Here is a 13,189-nt window from a genome sequence, read left to right as displayed (position 1 = left end):
GAATCGCAATAACGTCCATAGGGACAACTCATAGAGACCTCTGTACGCTGCGTTGCACAATACTAAACAAGGTCTTTTCACACTAATACAGATCATGTACACACACACACACACACACACACACACGATGGCACCAAACACACCCAATGAAACGTGATTAGTGTATACTAGCAGTAACCCTGTCCTCCCTCTCCCTGTCCTCCTGTAACACCAGACCCTCCCACCATTTCATTAAACCACACACACACACTCACATCCTCCCTCCCCAGCCCCTCTAATCCAATCACAGCCCTGGTAATGCACCTCCCGTAATCCGATCAACCAATCAGGGCGCTTGCCACTGAGACTCCACCATCACGTGACCTCGCTAGACATGTGTTAGCAGTTAGCGCGTTGTGTCGCTCTAATGATATTCCAGCAATGCATTTCCTTAATGCGATTTGGGAAGCCTCAACCCCAGCTCTACCCTAAGCTAACCCCAGCGGATGGCTAATCAGTTTCTAGCATTTTGCAGGGAGACAATGATCCTGGCGTTAGCGCCGGCTAATGACAGGCTAACACGATTAGCACCCCCTTCCCAGACAGAGCCATGGACTCTGGGCCCCGTTCGCCCCACCTCCTGTGGACTCCTCATCCACTTTGTTACATTACTATGGAGCCTAATGGTCCCTTATTAGGAGTTATGGAACAGCGATGGACTGGAAATGAGATGTTCTTTAGTTACATGTACGTGATGGTTAATAGGGTCTCTGTGAATCTCACGGACAACCTGACATGCAGGAGGGAAAATTGCTAACAGCATTGATGAACAAAGTTGTCTGACACATACCAAGGCATGTTTGTTGAAATATTTTAAAAGATTAGATGCTAGCAAAAAGCATAAGCTGACGCACACCCAAAATATGTTGTAGAGGTGCTGACTAACAAACGATAAAAAGACAGTCGCACACTAATTATACTCCCAAACATTTAATGGGTATTTAACCCACGTTTCATCACACAGTGCCTGCCTCAGGGTGCTGTGACACCTCTGTTGTTGGAATGACTGTAAACTGGTTATAGTCTGATAAATCAGGTAAACAACCAATGATTGGTTCACAGGGACAACACATACTCTGTAACAGACACACGCGCACACACAGACACACACCATGGCCATCACTGCAGCCCTGACACATCAGTGTACACCAGAGATGGCTCCATTTGACCTGTAGCTATCAGTGAGCCGATTCATCAACATGAGCTAATAGGGTAGGCAATCTGGAGCTGATTGAAAGACATGGGTTAGTTAGCATGTGGCTAACGGCAGTACTCTCAATGGACTGACAGGGTTTTTAATGGTCACGAACAACACTGAAGGGTCGTGTACGCACCAAACGGAGAAAAAAAGAAAACAGGGAGGGACAACCTGGACTTTGTAATTTTCTGATGCAAAATGTTCCGTCACAGCATGCTCTAATGAACAGGACCCTAATATCGAAACTGGACACAAGGATGACCAACATCCTCTGGACACATCACAAATACAATTCTTAGAATTCGGTGGTGTTCTTTGGACCCCTTTTGAAGTTGGTTACATGTGCCTGCAGTGTGGCAGAGTAACCTTGGAGATCTTGGAAGAAGAGATCTTGGAAGAAAAGCGGTACACTGTTAAAACCTTAACAGCCAACATCAGGAATTGAGCTCTTCATTGCCAACATTGGCCTCGAGGAGGAAGCATTTGAGATGAAAGCCTGTTCATGCTGCAGTGAATGGAGATATTGTCGATGGGGGGGGGGTGTCTATATTCATTTATCCAGGAAAACCTGATACACTTCTGGTAATTAAACACAATGACGTGATTTTAACTTACTTGAACTTTGCGTTGATTCCGTCGGCAGCCTTGTGGTAGTTCTCTGTGGTCATCTTGTAGAACTGAGCACTCTGGAGGGAGGGAGAGGGGGAGAGATAGAGATATAAAGAGAAAATGTGAGGAAGAGAGAGATGGGAAGAGAGAGAATGAGAGAAAGACAGATAAATGCCAAGTTAGAATCAGATTGGGCCTCTTACATAAAACAGTTTATTCCCAGCGTCCCTGGGCCTTTCAGGTGGCCTTTATTTGCCAAAAGGAAACACTCCAGCTGAGACAAGCCTTTTCCCCCTCACACACACACACCAAACGGCACCCTATTCCACATATAGTGCCCCCGATACGCCCTGGTAAAATTTAGCGCACTATATAGGAAATAGGGTGGTATTTGTGACACACATCTGACAGGCATGTACCCTCCACTACTACAATAGCCCATTAAAACTTGATGGATGGGGATATTGAGGGAGCAACACCATTAAGTAGTTGTGCAGGGGTTTATTTTTATAATCTGAGGGAGTGAGCGGTGTGATCGTTCAGTTTGACGTGTGTGTTCGAGAATGTGTCTGTGGAGTCAAAAGTCAAAAGTCTGGACACATCTACTCATTTGAGAGTTCCTTTATTTTTACTATTTTCTACATTGTAAAAAGTGTTAAACAAATCCAAATATTTTTTATTTGAAATTCTTCAAAAGTAGCCACCCTTCGCCTTGATGACAGCTTGGCACACTCCTGGCATTCTCTCAACCAGCTTCATGAGGTAGTCACCTGGAATGCATTTCAATTAACAGGTGTGCCTTGTTAAAAGTTCATTTGTGGAATTTCTTTCCTTCTTAATGCATTATATCCAATCAGTTGTGTTGTGACAAGGTAGGGGGGTATACAGAAGACAGCCCTATTTGGTAAAAGACCAAGTCCATATTATGGCAAGAACAGCTCAAATAAGCAAAGAGAAATGTCCATTACTTTAAGACATGAAGGTCAGTCAATACGGAACATTTTAAGAACTGTGAAAGTTTCTTCAAGTGCAGTCGCAAAAACCATCAAGCACTATGATGAAACTGGCTCTCATGAGGACCGCCACAGGAGAGGAAGACCAAGAGTTACCTCTGCTGCAGAGGATAAGTTCATTAGTTACCAGCCTCAGAAACTGCAGCCCAAATAAACACTTCACAGAGTTCAAGTAATAGACTTCTCAACATCAACTGTTCAGAGGAAACCTATATGGTCGAATTTCGGCAAAGAAACCATTACTATTTGATTTATTTTTATTTCACCTTTATTTAACCAGGTAGGCTAGTAGAGAACACCTTTATTTAACCAGGTAGGCCAGTTGAGAACACCTTTATTTAACCAGGTAGGCTAGTTGAGAACACGTTCTCATTTACAACTGTGACCTGGCCAAGATAAAGCGTAGCAATTCGACACAAACAACAACACAGAGTTACACATGGAATAAACAAACATACAGTCAATAATACAGTAGAACAAAAATAAAACAAAAAGTCTATATACAGTGAGTGCAAATGAGGTAAGTTAAGGAAATAAATAGGCCATGGTGGCGAAGTAATTACAATATAGCGATTAAACACTGGAATGGTAGATCGGCAGAAGATGAATGTGCAGGTAGAGATACTGGGGTGCAAAGGAGCAAGATAAATAAATAAATACCAGTATGGGGATGAGGTAGGTAGATAGATGGGCTGTTTACAGATGGGCTACGTACAGGTGCAGTGATCTGTACGCTACTCTGACAGCTGGTGCTTAAACCAATAAACCAATAAAAGAGACATCCTTGGTCCAAGAAACACAAGCAATGGATATTAGACTGGTGGAAACGGGCGTGTCTTTGTGAGACACAGAGTAGGTGAATGGATGATCTCTGCATGTGGGGTTCCCACCGTGAAGCATGGAGATGGTGTGATGGTGCTTTGCTGGTGACACTGGCAGTCATTTATTTAGAATTTAAGGCACACTTAACCAGCATGGCTGCAGCGATACACCATCACATCTGGTAGGCGCTTAGTGAGACGATCATTTTTTTTTTCAACAGGACAATGACACAACACACCTCCAGGCTGTGTAAGGGCTATTTTCCCAAGATGGAGAGTGATGGACTGCTGCATCAGATCACCCAACCTCATCCCAATTGAGGTGGTTTGGGATGAGTTGGAAAAGCAGCCAACAAGTGCTCAGCATATGTGGGAAGTCCTTCAAAACTGTTAGAAAAGCATTCCAGGTGAAGCTGGTGGAGAGAATACCAAGAGTGCGTAAAGCTGTCATCAAGGCAAAGGTGGGCTACTTTGAAGAATCTAAAATATATTTAGATTTGTTAAACCATTTTTTGGGTTACTACATAATTCCCAATGTGTGTTATTTCAGAGTTTTGATGTTTTCACTATTATTCTACAATAGTAAACACAAAGAAAACCCTTGAATTAGGTGTGTGCAAACTTTTGACTGGAACTGCAGAGGGAGCACACCCCTATCCACATCGACGGGACAGTAGTGGAGAGGGTAGTAAGTTTCAAGTTCCTCGGCGTACACATCACGGACAAACTGAATTGGTCCACCCACACAGATAGTGTGGTGAAGAAGGCACAGCAGCGCCTCTTCAACCTCAGGAGGCTGAAGAAATTTGGCTTGTCACCAAAAACACACAAACTTTTACAGATGCACAATCGAGAGCATCCCGTCAGGCTGTATCACCGCCTGGTACGTTAACTGCTCCGCCCACAACCATAAGGCTCTCCAGAGGGTAGTGAGGTCTGCACAACGCATCACCGGGGGCAAACTACCTGCCCTCCAGGACACCTACACCACCCGATGTCACAGGAAGGCCAAAAAGATAATCAAGGACAACAACCACCCGAGCCACTGCCTGTTCACCCCGCTATCATCCAGAAGGCGAGGTCAGTACAGGTGCATCAAAGCAGGGACCGGGAGACTGAAAAACATCAGACTGTAACAGCCATCACTAACATTGAGTGGCTGCTGCCAACATACCGACTCAACTCCAGCCACTTTAATAATGGAAAAATGTATGTAATAAATGTATCACTAGCCACTTTAAACAATGACACTTCATATAATGTTTACAAACCCTACATTACTCATCTCATATGTATATACTGTACTCTATACCATCTACTGCATCTTGCCTATGCCGTTCTGTACCATCACTCATTCATATATCTTTATGTACATATTCTTATTCATTCCTTTACACTTGTGTGTATAAGGTAATTGTTGTGAAATTGTTAGGTTAGATTACTCGTTGGATATTACTGCAAGGTTGGAACTAGAAGCACAAGCATTTCGCTACACTCGCATTAACATCTGCTAACCATGTGTATGTGACAAATAACATTAGATTTGATTTGTAAAGTGCCCTCCACTAATATTGGCAAACTTAGTAAATATGAGCAAAACGGCTGTGAAAAAAAATGTCTGTTTATCCTCTTGGTCTTTTATTAAAAATATTCACAAAAACGTAACCTAAACTATTAAAGTAAAATAATTGAAAGAAAAAATGTATTCTTATCATAAAACAAATATTTTTCTCTAATACACACTACCGTTCAAAAGTTTGGGGTCACCTAGAAATGTCCTTATTTTCCATTAAAACATACGTGAAATGAGTTGCAAAATGAATAGGAAAAATAGTCAAGATGATGATAAGGATATAAATAATGATTTTTAATTGAAATAATAATTGTGTCCTTCAAACTTTGCTTTCATCAAAGAATCCTCCATTTGCAGCAATTACAGCCTTGCAGACCTTTGGCATTCTAGTTGTCAATTTGTTGAAGTAATCTGAAGAGATTTCCCTCCATGCTTCCTGAAGCACCTCCCACAAGGTTGATAATCACTTCTTACGTACCATGTTTTTTATTTAACAAGGCAAGTCAGTTAAGAACAAATTCTTAATTACAATGACGGCTTAGGAACAGTGGGGTTAACTGCCTTGTTCAGGGGCAGAACGACAGATTTGACCTTGTCAGCTGGGGATTCTAGCAACCTTTCAGTTACTGGCCCAACACTCTAACCACTAGGCTACCTGTTGGTTACTGGCCCAACACTAACCACTAGGCTACCTGCTGGTTACTGGCCCAACACTCTAACCACTAGGCTACCTGTTGGTTACTGGCCCAACACTAACCACTAGGCTACCTGCTGGTTACTGGCCCAACACTCTAACCACTAGGCTACCTGTTGGTTACTGGCCCAACACTCTAACCACTAGGCTACAGTGCCTTGCGAAAGTATTCGGCCCCCTTGAACTTTGTGACCTTTTGCCACATTTCAGGCTTCAAACATAAAGATATAAAACTGTATTTTTTTGTGAACAATCAACAACAAGTGGGACACAATCATGAAGTGGAACAACATTTATTGGATATTTCAAACTTTTTTAACAAATCAAAAACTGAAAAAATGGGCGTGCAAAATTATTCAGCCCCTTTACTTTCAGTGCAGCAAACTCTCTCCAGAAGTTCAGTGAGGATCTCTGAATGATCCAATGTTGACCTAAATGACTAATGATGATAAATACAATCCACCTGTGTGTAATCAAGTCTCCGTATAAATGCACCTGCACTGTGATAGTCTCAGAGGTCCGTTAAAAGCGCAGAGAGCATCATGAAGAACAAGGAACACACCAGGCAGGTCCGAGATACTGTTGTGAAGAAGTTTAAAGCCGGATTTGGATACAAAAAGATTTCCCAAGCTTTAAACATCCCAAGGAGCACTGTGCAAGCGATAATATTGAAATGGAAGGAGTATCAGACCACTGCAAATCTACCAAGACCTGGCCGTCCCTCTAAACTTTCAGCTCATACAAGGAGAAGACTGATCAGAGATGCAGCCAAGAGGCCCATGATCACTCTGGATGAACTGCAGAGATCTACAGCTGAGGTGGGAGACTCTGTCCATAGGACAACAATCAGTCGTATATTGCACAAATCTGGCCTTTATGGAAGAGTGGCAAGAAGAAAGCCATTTCTTAAAGATATCCATAAAAAGTGTTGTTTAAAGTTTGCCACAAGCCACCTGGGAGACACACCAAACATGTGGAAGAAGGTGCTCTGGTCAGATGAAACCAAAATTGAACTTTTTGGCAACAATGCAAAACATTATGTTTGGCGTAAAAGCAACACAGCTGAACACACCATCCCCACTGTCAAACATGGTGGCGGCAGCATCATGGTTTGGGCCTGATTTTCTTCAGCAGGGACAGGGAAGATGGTTATAATTGATGGGAAGATGGACGGAGCAAAATACAGGACCATTCTGGAAGAAAACCTGATGGAGACAATGATCCAAAACATAAAGCAAAATCTACAATGGAATGGTTCAAAAATAAACATATCCAGGTGTTAGAATGGCCAAGTCAAAGTCCAGACCTGAATCCAATCGAGAATCTGTGGAAAGAACTGAACACTGCTGTTCACAAATGTTCTCCATCCAACCTCACTGAGCTCGAGCTGTTTTGCAAGGAGGAATGGGAAAACATTTCAGTCTCTCGATGTGCAAAACTGATAGAGACATACCTCAAGCGACTTACAGCTGTAATCGCAGCAAAAGGTGGCGCTACAAAGTATTAACTTAAGGGGGCTGAATAATTTTGCACGCCCAATTTTTCAGTTTTTGATTTGTTAAAAAAGTTTGAAATATCCAATAAATGTCGTTCCACTTCATGATTGTGTCCCACTTGTTGTTGATTCTTCACAAAAAAATACAGCTTTATATCTTTATGTTTGAAGCCTGAAATGTGGCAAAAGGTCGCAAAGTTCAAGGGGGCCGAATACTTTCGCAAGGCACTGTACCTGCTGGTTACTGGCCCAACACTAACCACTAGGCTACCTGTTGGTTACTGGCCCAACACTCTAACCACTAGGCTACCTGCTGGTTACTGGCCCAACACTAACCAATAGGCTCCTGCTGGTTACTGGCCTAACACTCTAACCACTAGGCTACCTGCTGGTTACTGGCCCAACACTCTAACCACTAGGCTACCTGCTGGTTACTGGCCCAACACTCTAACCACTAGGCTACCTGCTGGTTACTGGCCCAACACTCTAACCACTAGGCTACCTGCTGGTTACTGGCCCAACACTCTAACCACTAGGCTACCTGTTGGTTACTGGCCCAACACTAACCACTAGGCTACCTGCTGGTTACTGGCCCAACACTCTAACCACTAGGCTACCTGCTGGTTACTGGCCCAACACTCTAACCACTAGGCTACCTGCTGGTTACTGGCCCAACACTCTAACCACTAGGCTACCTGTTGGTTACTGGCCCAACACTAACCACTAGGCTACCTGCCTCTAACCACTAGGCTACCTGCCTCTAACCACTAGGCTACCTGCCTCTAACCACTAGGCTACCTGCCTCTAACCACTAGGCTACCTGCCTCTAACCACTAGGCTACCTGCCTCTAACCACTAGGCTACCTGCCTCTAACCACTAGGCTACCTGCCTCTAACCACTAGGCTACCTGCCGTCCCATATGGTCAAGCTGCTCCCACAACATCTCAATAGGGTTGAAATCCGGTGACTGTGCTGGCCACCCAATTATAGACAGAATACCAGCTGACTGCTTTTTCCCTAAATAGTTCTTGCATAGTTTGGAGCTGTGCTTTCGGTCATTATCTTGTTGTAGGAGGAAATTGGCTCCAATTAAGCGCCGTCCACAGGGTATGGTATGGCTTTGCAAAATAGAGTGATAGCCTTCCTTCTTCAAGATCCCTTTTACCCTGTACAAATCTCCCACTTTACCACCACCAAAGCACCTCCAGACCATCACATTGCCTCCACCTTGCTTGACAGATGGCGTCAAGCACTCCTCCAGCATCTTTTCATTTTTTCTGCATCCCACAAATGTTATTCTTTGCGATCGGAACACCTCAAACTTAGATTCGCCTGTCCATAACACTTTTTTCCAATCTTCCTCTGTCCAGTGTCTGTTCTTTTGCCCACTTTAATCATTTATTTTTATTGGCTAGTCAGTGATATGTCTCTTTCTTTGAAACTCTGCCTAGAAGGCCAGCATCCCGGAGTATCCTCTTTACTTTTGACGTTTAGACTGGTGTTTTGCGGGTACTATTTAATGAAGCTGCCAGTTGAGGACATGTGAGGCGTGGGTTTCTCAAACTAGATACGTCCAACCACCTCTCCCTTTACTGACGCCCCGTCCAACCACCTCTCCCTTTACTGACGTCCCGTCCAACCACCTCTCCCTTTACTGACGCCCCGTCCAACCACCTCTCCCTTTACTGACGCCCCGTCCAACCACCTCTCCCTTTACTGACGCCCCGTCCAACCACCTCTCCCTTTACTGACGCCCCGTCCAACCACCTCTCCCTTTACTGACGCCCCGTCCAACCATCTCTCACCAATAATCTCTACTAGCAAATCTTCCAATTAAAGTAACCAACTGAGTTGTGTCAGACCGGCTAAGAGTTCAATATGAATGGCATGACTAGAACTTAACCAGTGTGTTTGAGATTTAACCAACGTTAGTGCAGACTATCCAGTCAGGGAACCATCAGTGGCAGTTTCCTCAATGTCACTGACATTGAGACTAGGATTTAACCAGGGTGTTTGTCTGTGTGTGTGTGTAACAGTGGTTGCTAGAATGTGGTGTTGGTCACTGTGTTGAATACTAAGTGACTAATAATAATAATAATTAATAAATAAATAAATAAATAATAATACTAACAACTAAATAAATCACAGCGCTGCCACTAATCAGAACCCTAATCCATCAGGAAGCACAAACGGCCAGTGATTGCAGGGCCAGCGGGTGCACACACACACACACACACACACACACACACACACACACACTAGGAAAGACAGAAAAAAAAGCACCTACACGCCTACAGCCTGTGCAGGGAGACAGAGTGGGAGACAGAGTGGGAGACAGAGTAGCAGACAGTGTAATTTGTGAGGCTGTTGTGTGTGATTAACGAGTGGGGCTCAAATTGTGATTTCCTGCTGTCCTCCTAACTGATTTAGAGTGCAGCAGAGCCCCTCAATCAGTAGGAACGATAGGACCTGACCACCCCCGGGTTGATTTGGGTGCAACACTTCACCAACCCCAAAATCTACTATTTTGGGAGAAAAATACTTCTATTATGATTCAGGGCCAATTGGACTTGATTGGTGTAACACTAAACAGAAATAAGCAGTCTATTTTAGAACAGCCTGCTTCTCGTGGTTTTCTAAGCTATAAATCGGTCCTTTTTGGTCTGCAAAACAGACTTCCTGGACTGTTCACAGAGCACCCTCATCCTTTTGATTTCTATTTACATGCCTGGGAGAGCTTTACCTTGTCTGGTGGTAAATAAGGCCGGTGGGGGTGTCAGAGACAAATGAAGTCATTATGGCTAATGCACTCGAGTGATACAGAGAGGATAGAGAAGAGTAAGGAACAGAACTGGCGTGTCCAATTAAAAAGCCCTCTCCACCATTTTTAATGAGCAAAACAAAAAGAGCTTAGTTAATGGCTATCTGTTCCCTGGCAGGGAGGCGAGGGGAAGACCCGCTGCGTTGGACGGCCCAGCGGCTTGTTACTAAAGGAATGACTAGAGGGAGCGCCACCATATAAAACCCTGAGACTGGCAAACATGGGGACTGACATGGGGAAACAGGGGGACGGCGGCCTGTTGAGTCCATCCCTCTAACATCCTAGGGACGGCGGGAGGCACCGCGGAGACATGATAGACGGCTAGCTCTGCTACGGTGAATTAAGGACTCAGAGCGTCACCGCCAGCCCCTGTAACGCCGTCAGCCCCTGTAACGCCGTCAGCCCCTGTGACGCCGTCAGCCCCTGTGACGCCGTCAGCCCCTGTGACGCCGCCAGCCCCTGTGACGCCGCCAGCCCCTGTGACGCCGCCAGCCCCTGTGACGCCGCCAGCCCCTGTGACGCCGCCAGCCGCTGTGACGCCGCCAGCCGCTGTGACGCCGCCAGCCGCTGTGACGCCGTCAGCCGCTGTGACGCCGCCAGCCGCTGTAACGCCGCCAGCCTCTGTAACGCCGCCAGCCGCTGTAACGCCGCCAGCCGCTGTAACGCCGCCAGCCGCTGTAACGCCGCCAGCCGCTGTAACGCCGCCAGCCGCTGTAACACCGCCAGCCGCTGTAACACCGCCAGCCGCTGTAACACCGCCAGCCGCTGTAACGCCGCCAGCCTCTGTAACGCCGCCAGCCGCTGTAACACCGTCAGCCGCTGTAACGCCGCCAGCCGCTGTAACGCCGCCAGCCGCTGTAACGCCGCCAGCCGCTGTAACGCCGCCAGCCTCTGTAACGCCGCCAGCCGCTGTAACGCCGCCAGCCGCTGTAACACCGCCAGCCGCTGTAACACCGCCAGCCGCTGTAACACCGCCAGCCGCTGTAACACCGCCAGCCTCTGTAACACCGCCAGCCGCTGTAACACCGCCAGCCTCTGTAACACCGCCAGCCGCTGTAACTTTTCTTAGCCACGTGCTTCTACATCTGCATTGCTTGCTGTTTGGGGTTTTGGCAGGGTTTCTGTATAAGCACATTTGATTGATTGACTGATTGTCAGCCATTTCACATCAAAAGGGATACATCAGGGACATGTGTATGGAAGTTGGCTCCCAGGTTGATCTGAATGCAGAACTTTTCTCTATGTCAGGTTAGGCCCTTTGCATGTGTGTGTGTAGGCATGCATGTGTTAGACTACAATGCTTGTATCTCTCACACTCTCTGAGGGTCAGTGTGTGTGTGTGTGTGTGTGTGTGTGTGTGTGTGTGTGTGTGTGTGTGTGTGTGAGAGAAAGAGAGAGAGTGGGGACAGCTCCTGCTGCGTCGTCCTATCTGCTGATAATGCAACAGTAATTAAATGAGAGAGAAAGGAGAGCGAGAGAGAGAAACACACACACACACACACACCTGGCTCCCGCTGCTACACACCGTGACTGAAGGACCTGACTGATAATGTCCTCACTGCACTTCTACTGCAGTCCCCCAATAATGTCACTTCTCTCTCTGTGACTTATGGCTGCCAACACCCCATCAACTGGAGCTGGCCTACTGTGTGATCTTGTTGACTTGACCGGTTAAGGGAACATCCTGGCCTACTGTGTGATCTTGTTGACTTGACCGGTTAAGGGAACATCCTGGCATACTGTGTGATCTTGCTGACTTGACCGGTTAAGGGAACATCCTGGCCTACTGTGTGATCTTGTTGACTTGGCCGGTTAAGGGAACATCCTGGCCTACTGTGTGATCTTGTTGACTTGACCGGTTAAGGGAACGTCCTGGCCTACTGTGTGATCTTGTTGACTTGGCCGGTTAAGGGAACATCCTGGCCTACTGTGTGATCTTGTTGACTTGGCCGGTTAAGGGAACATCCTGGCCTACTGTGTGATCTTGTTGACTTGACCGGTTAAGGGAACGTCCTGGCCTACTGTGTGATCTTGTTGACTTGGCCGGTTAAGGGAACATCCTGGCCTACTGTGTGATCTTGTTGACTTGACCGGTTAAGGGAACATCCTGGCCTACTGTGTGATCTTGTTGACTTGACCGGTTAAGGGAACGTCCTGGCCTACTGTGTGATCTTGTTGACTTGACCGGTTAAGGGAACATCCTGGCCTACTGTGTGATCTTGTTGACTTGACCGGTTAAGGGAACGTCCTGGCCTACTGTGTGATCTTGCTGACTTGACCGGTTAAGGGAACATCCTGGCCTACTGTGTGATCTTGCTGACTTGACCGGTTAAGGGAACGTCCTGGCCTACTGTGTGATCTTGTTGACTTGACCGGTTAAGGGAACATCCTGGCCTACTGTGTGATCTTGTTGACTTGACCGGTTAAGGGAACATCCTGGCCTACTGTGTGATCTTGTTGACTTGACCGGTTAAGGGAACATCCTGGCCTACTGTGTGATCTTGTTGACTTGACCGGTTAAGGGAACATCCTGGCCTACTGTGTGATCTTGTTGACTTGACCGGTTAAGGGAACGTCCTGGCCTACTGTGTGATCTTGTTGACTTGACCGGTTAAGGGAACATCCTGGCCTACTGTGTGATCTTGTTGACTTGACCGGTTAAGGGAACATCCTGGCCTACTGTGTGATCTTGCTGACTTGACCGGTTAAGGGAACGTCCTGGCCTACTGTGTGATCTTGTTGACTTGACCGGTTAAGGGAACATCCTGGCCTACTGTGTGATCTGTTGACTTGACCGGTTAAGGGAACATCCTGGCCTACTGTGTGATCTTGTTGACTTGACCGGTTAAGGGAACATCCTGGCCTACTGTGTGATCTTGTTGACTTGACCGGTTAAGGGAACATCCTGGCCTACTGTGTGATCTT

At 46.2% G+C, this 13,189-nt stretch overlaps 1 protein-coding gene across 2 annotated transcripts in view; it reads right to left on the bottom strand.

Annotated features, from left to right (window-relative positions):
- Window positions 1–13,189, bottom strand: part of LOC110499817 (MICOS complex subunit MIC19) — a 106,757-nt gene that overhangs the window by 30,836 nt on the left and 62,732 nt on the right. For both annotated transcript variants that reach the window (XM_036945080.1, XM_036945081.1), the window contains one exon: window positions 1,853–1,923. In XM_036945080.1, the coding sequence (XP_036800975.1) occupies window positions 1,853–1,923 (71 nt within the window). The remainder of the gene's footprint in view (window positions 1–1,852; window positions 1,924–13,189) is intronic.

This window comes from Oncorhynchus mykiss, chromosome 15 (genome assembly GCF_013265735.2).
Source record: "Oncorhynchus mykiss isolate Arlee chromosome 15, USDA_OmykA_1.1, whole genome shotgun sequence".
NCBI classification, from domain to species: domain Eukaryota; kingdom Metazoa; phylum Chordata; class Actinopteri; order Salmoniformes; family Salmonidae; genus Oncorhynchus; species Oncorhynchus mykiss.
This window is presented reverse-complemented; position numbering and strand designations above follow the sequence as displayed.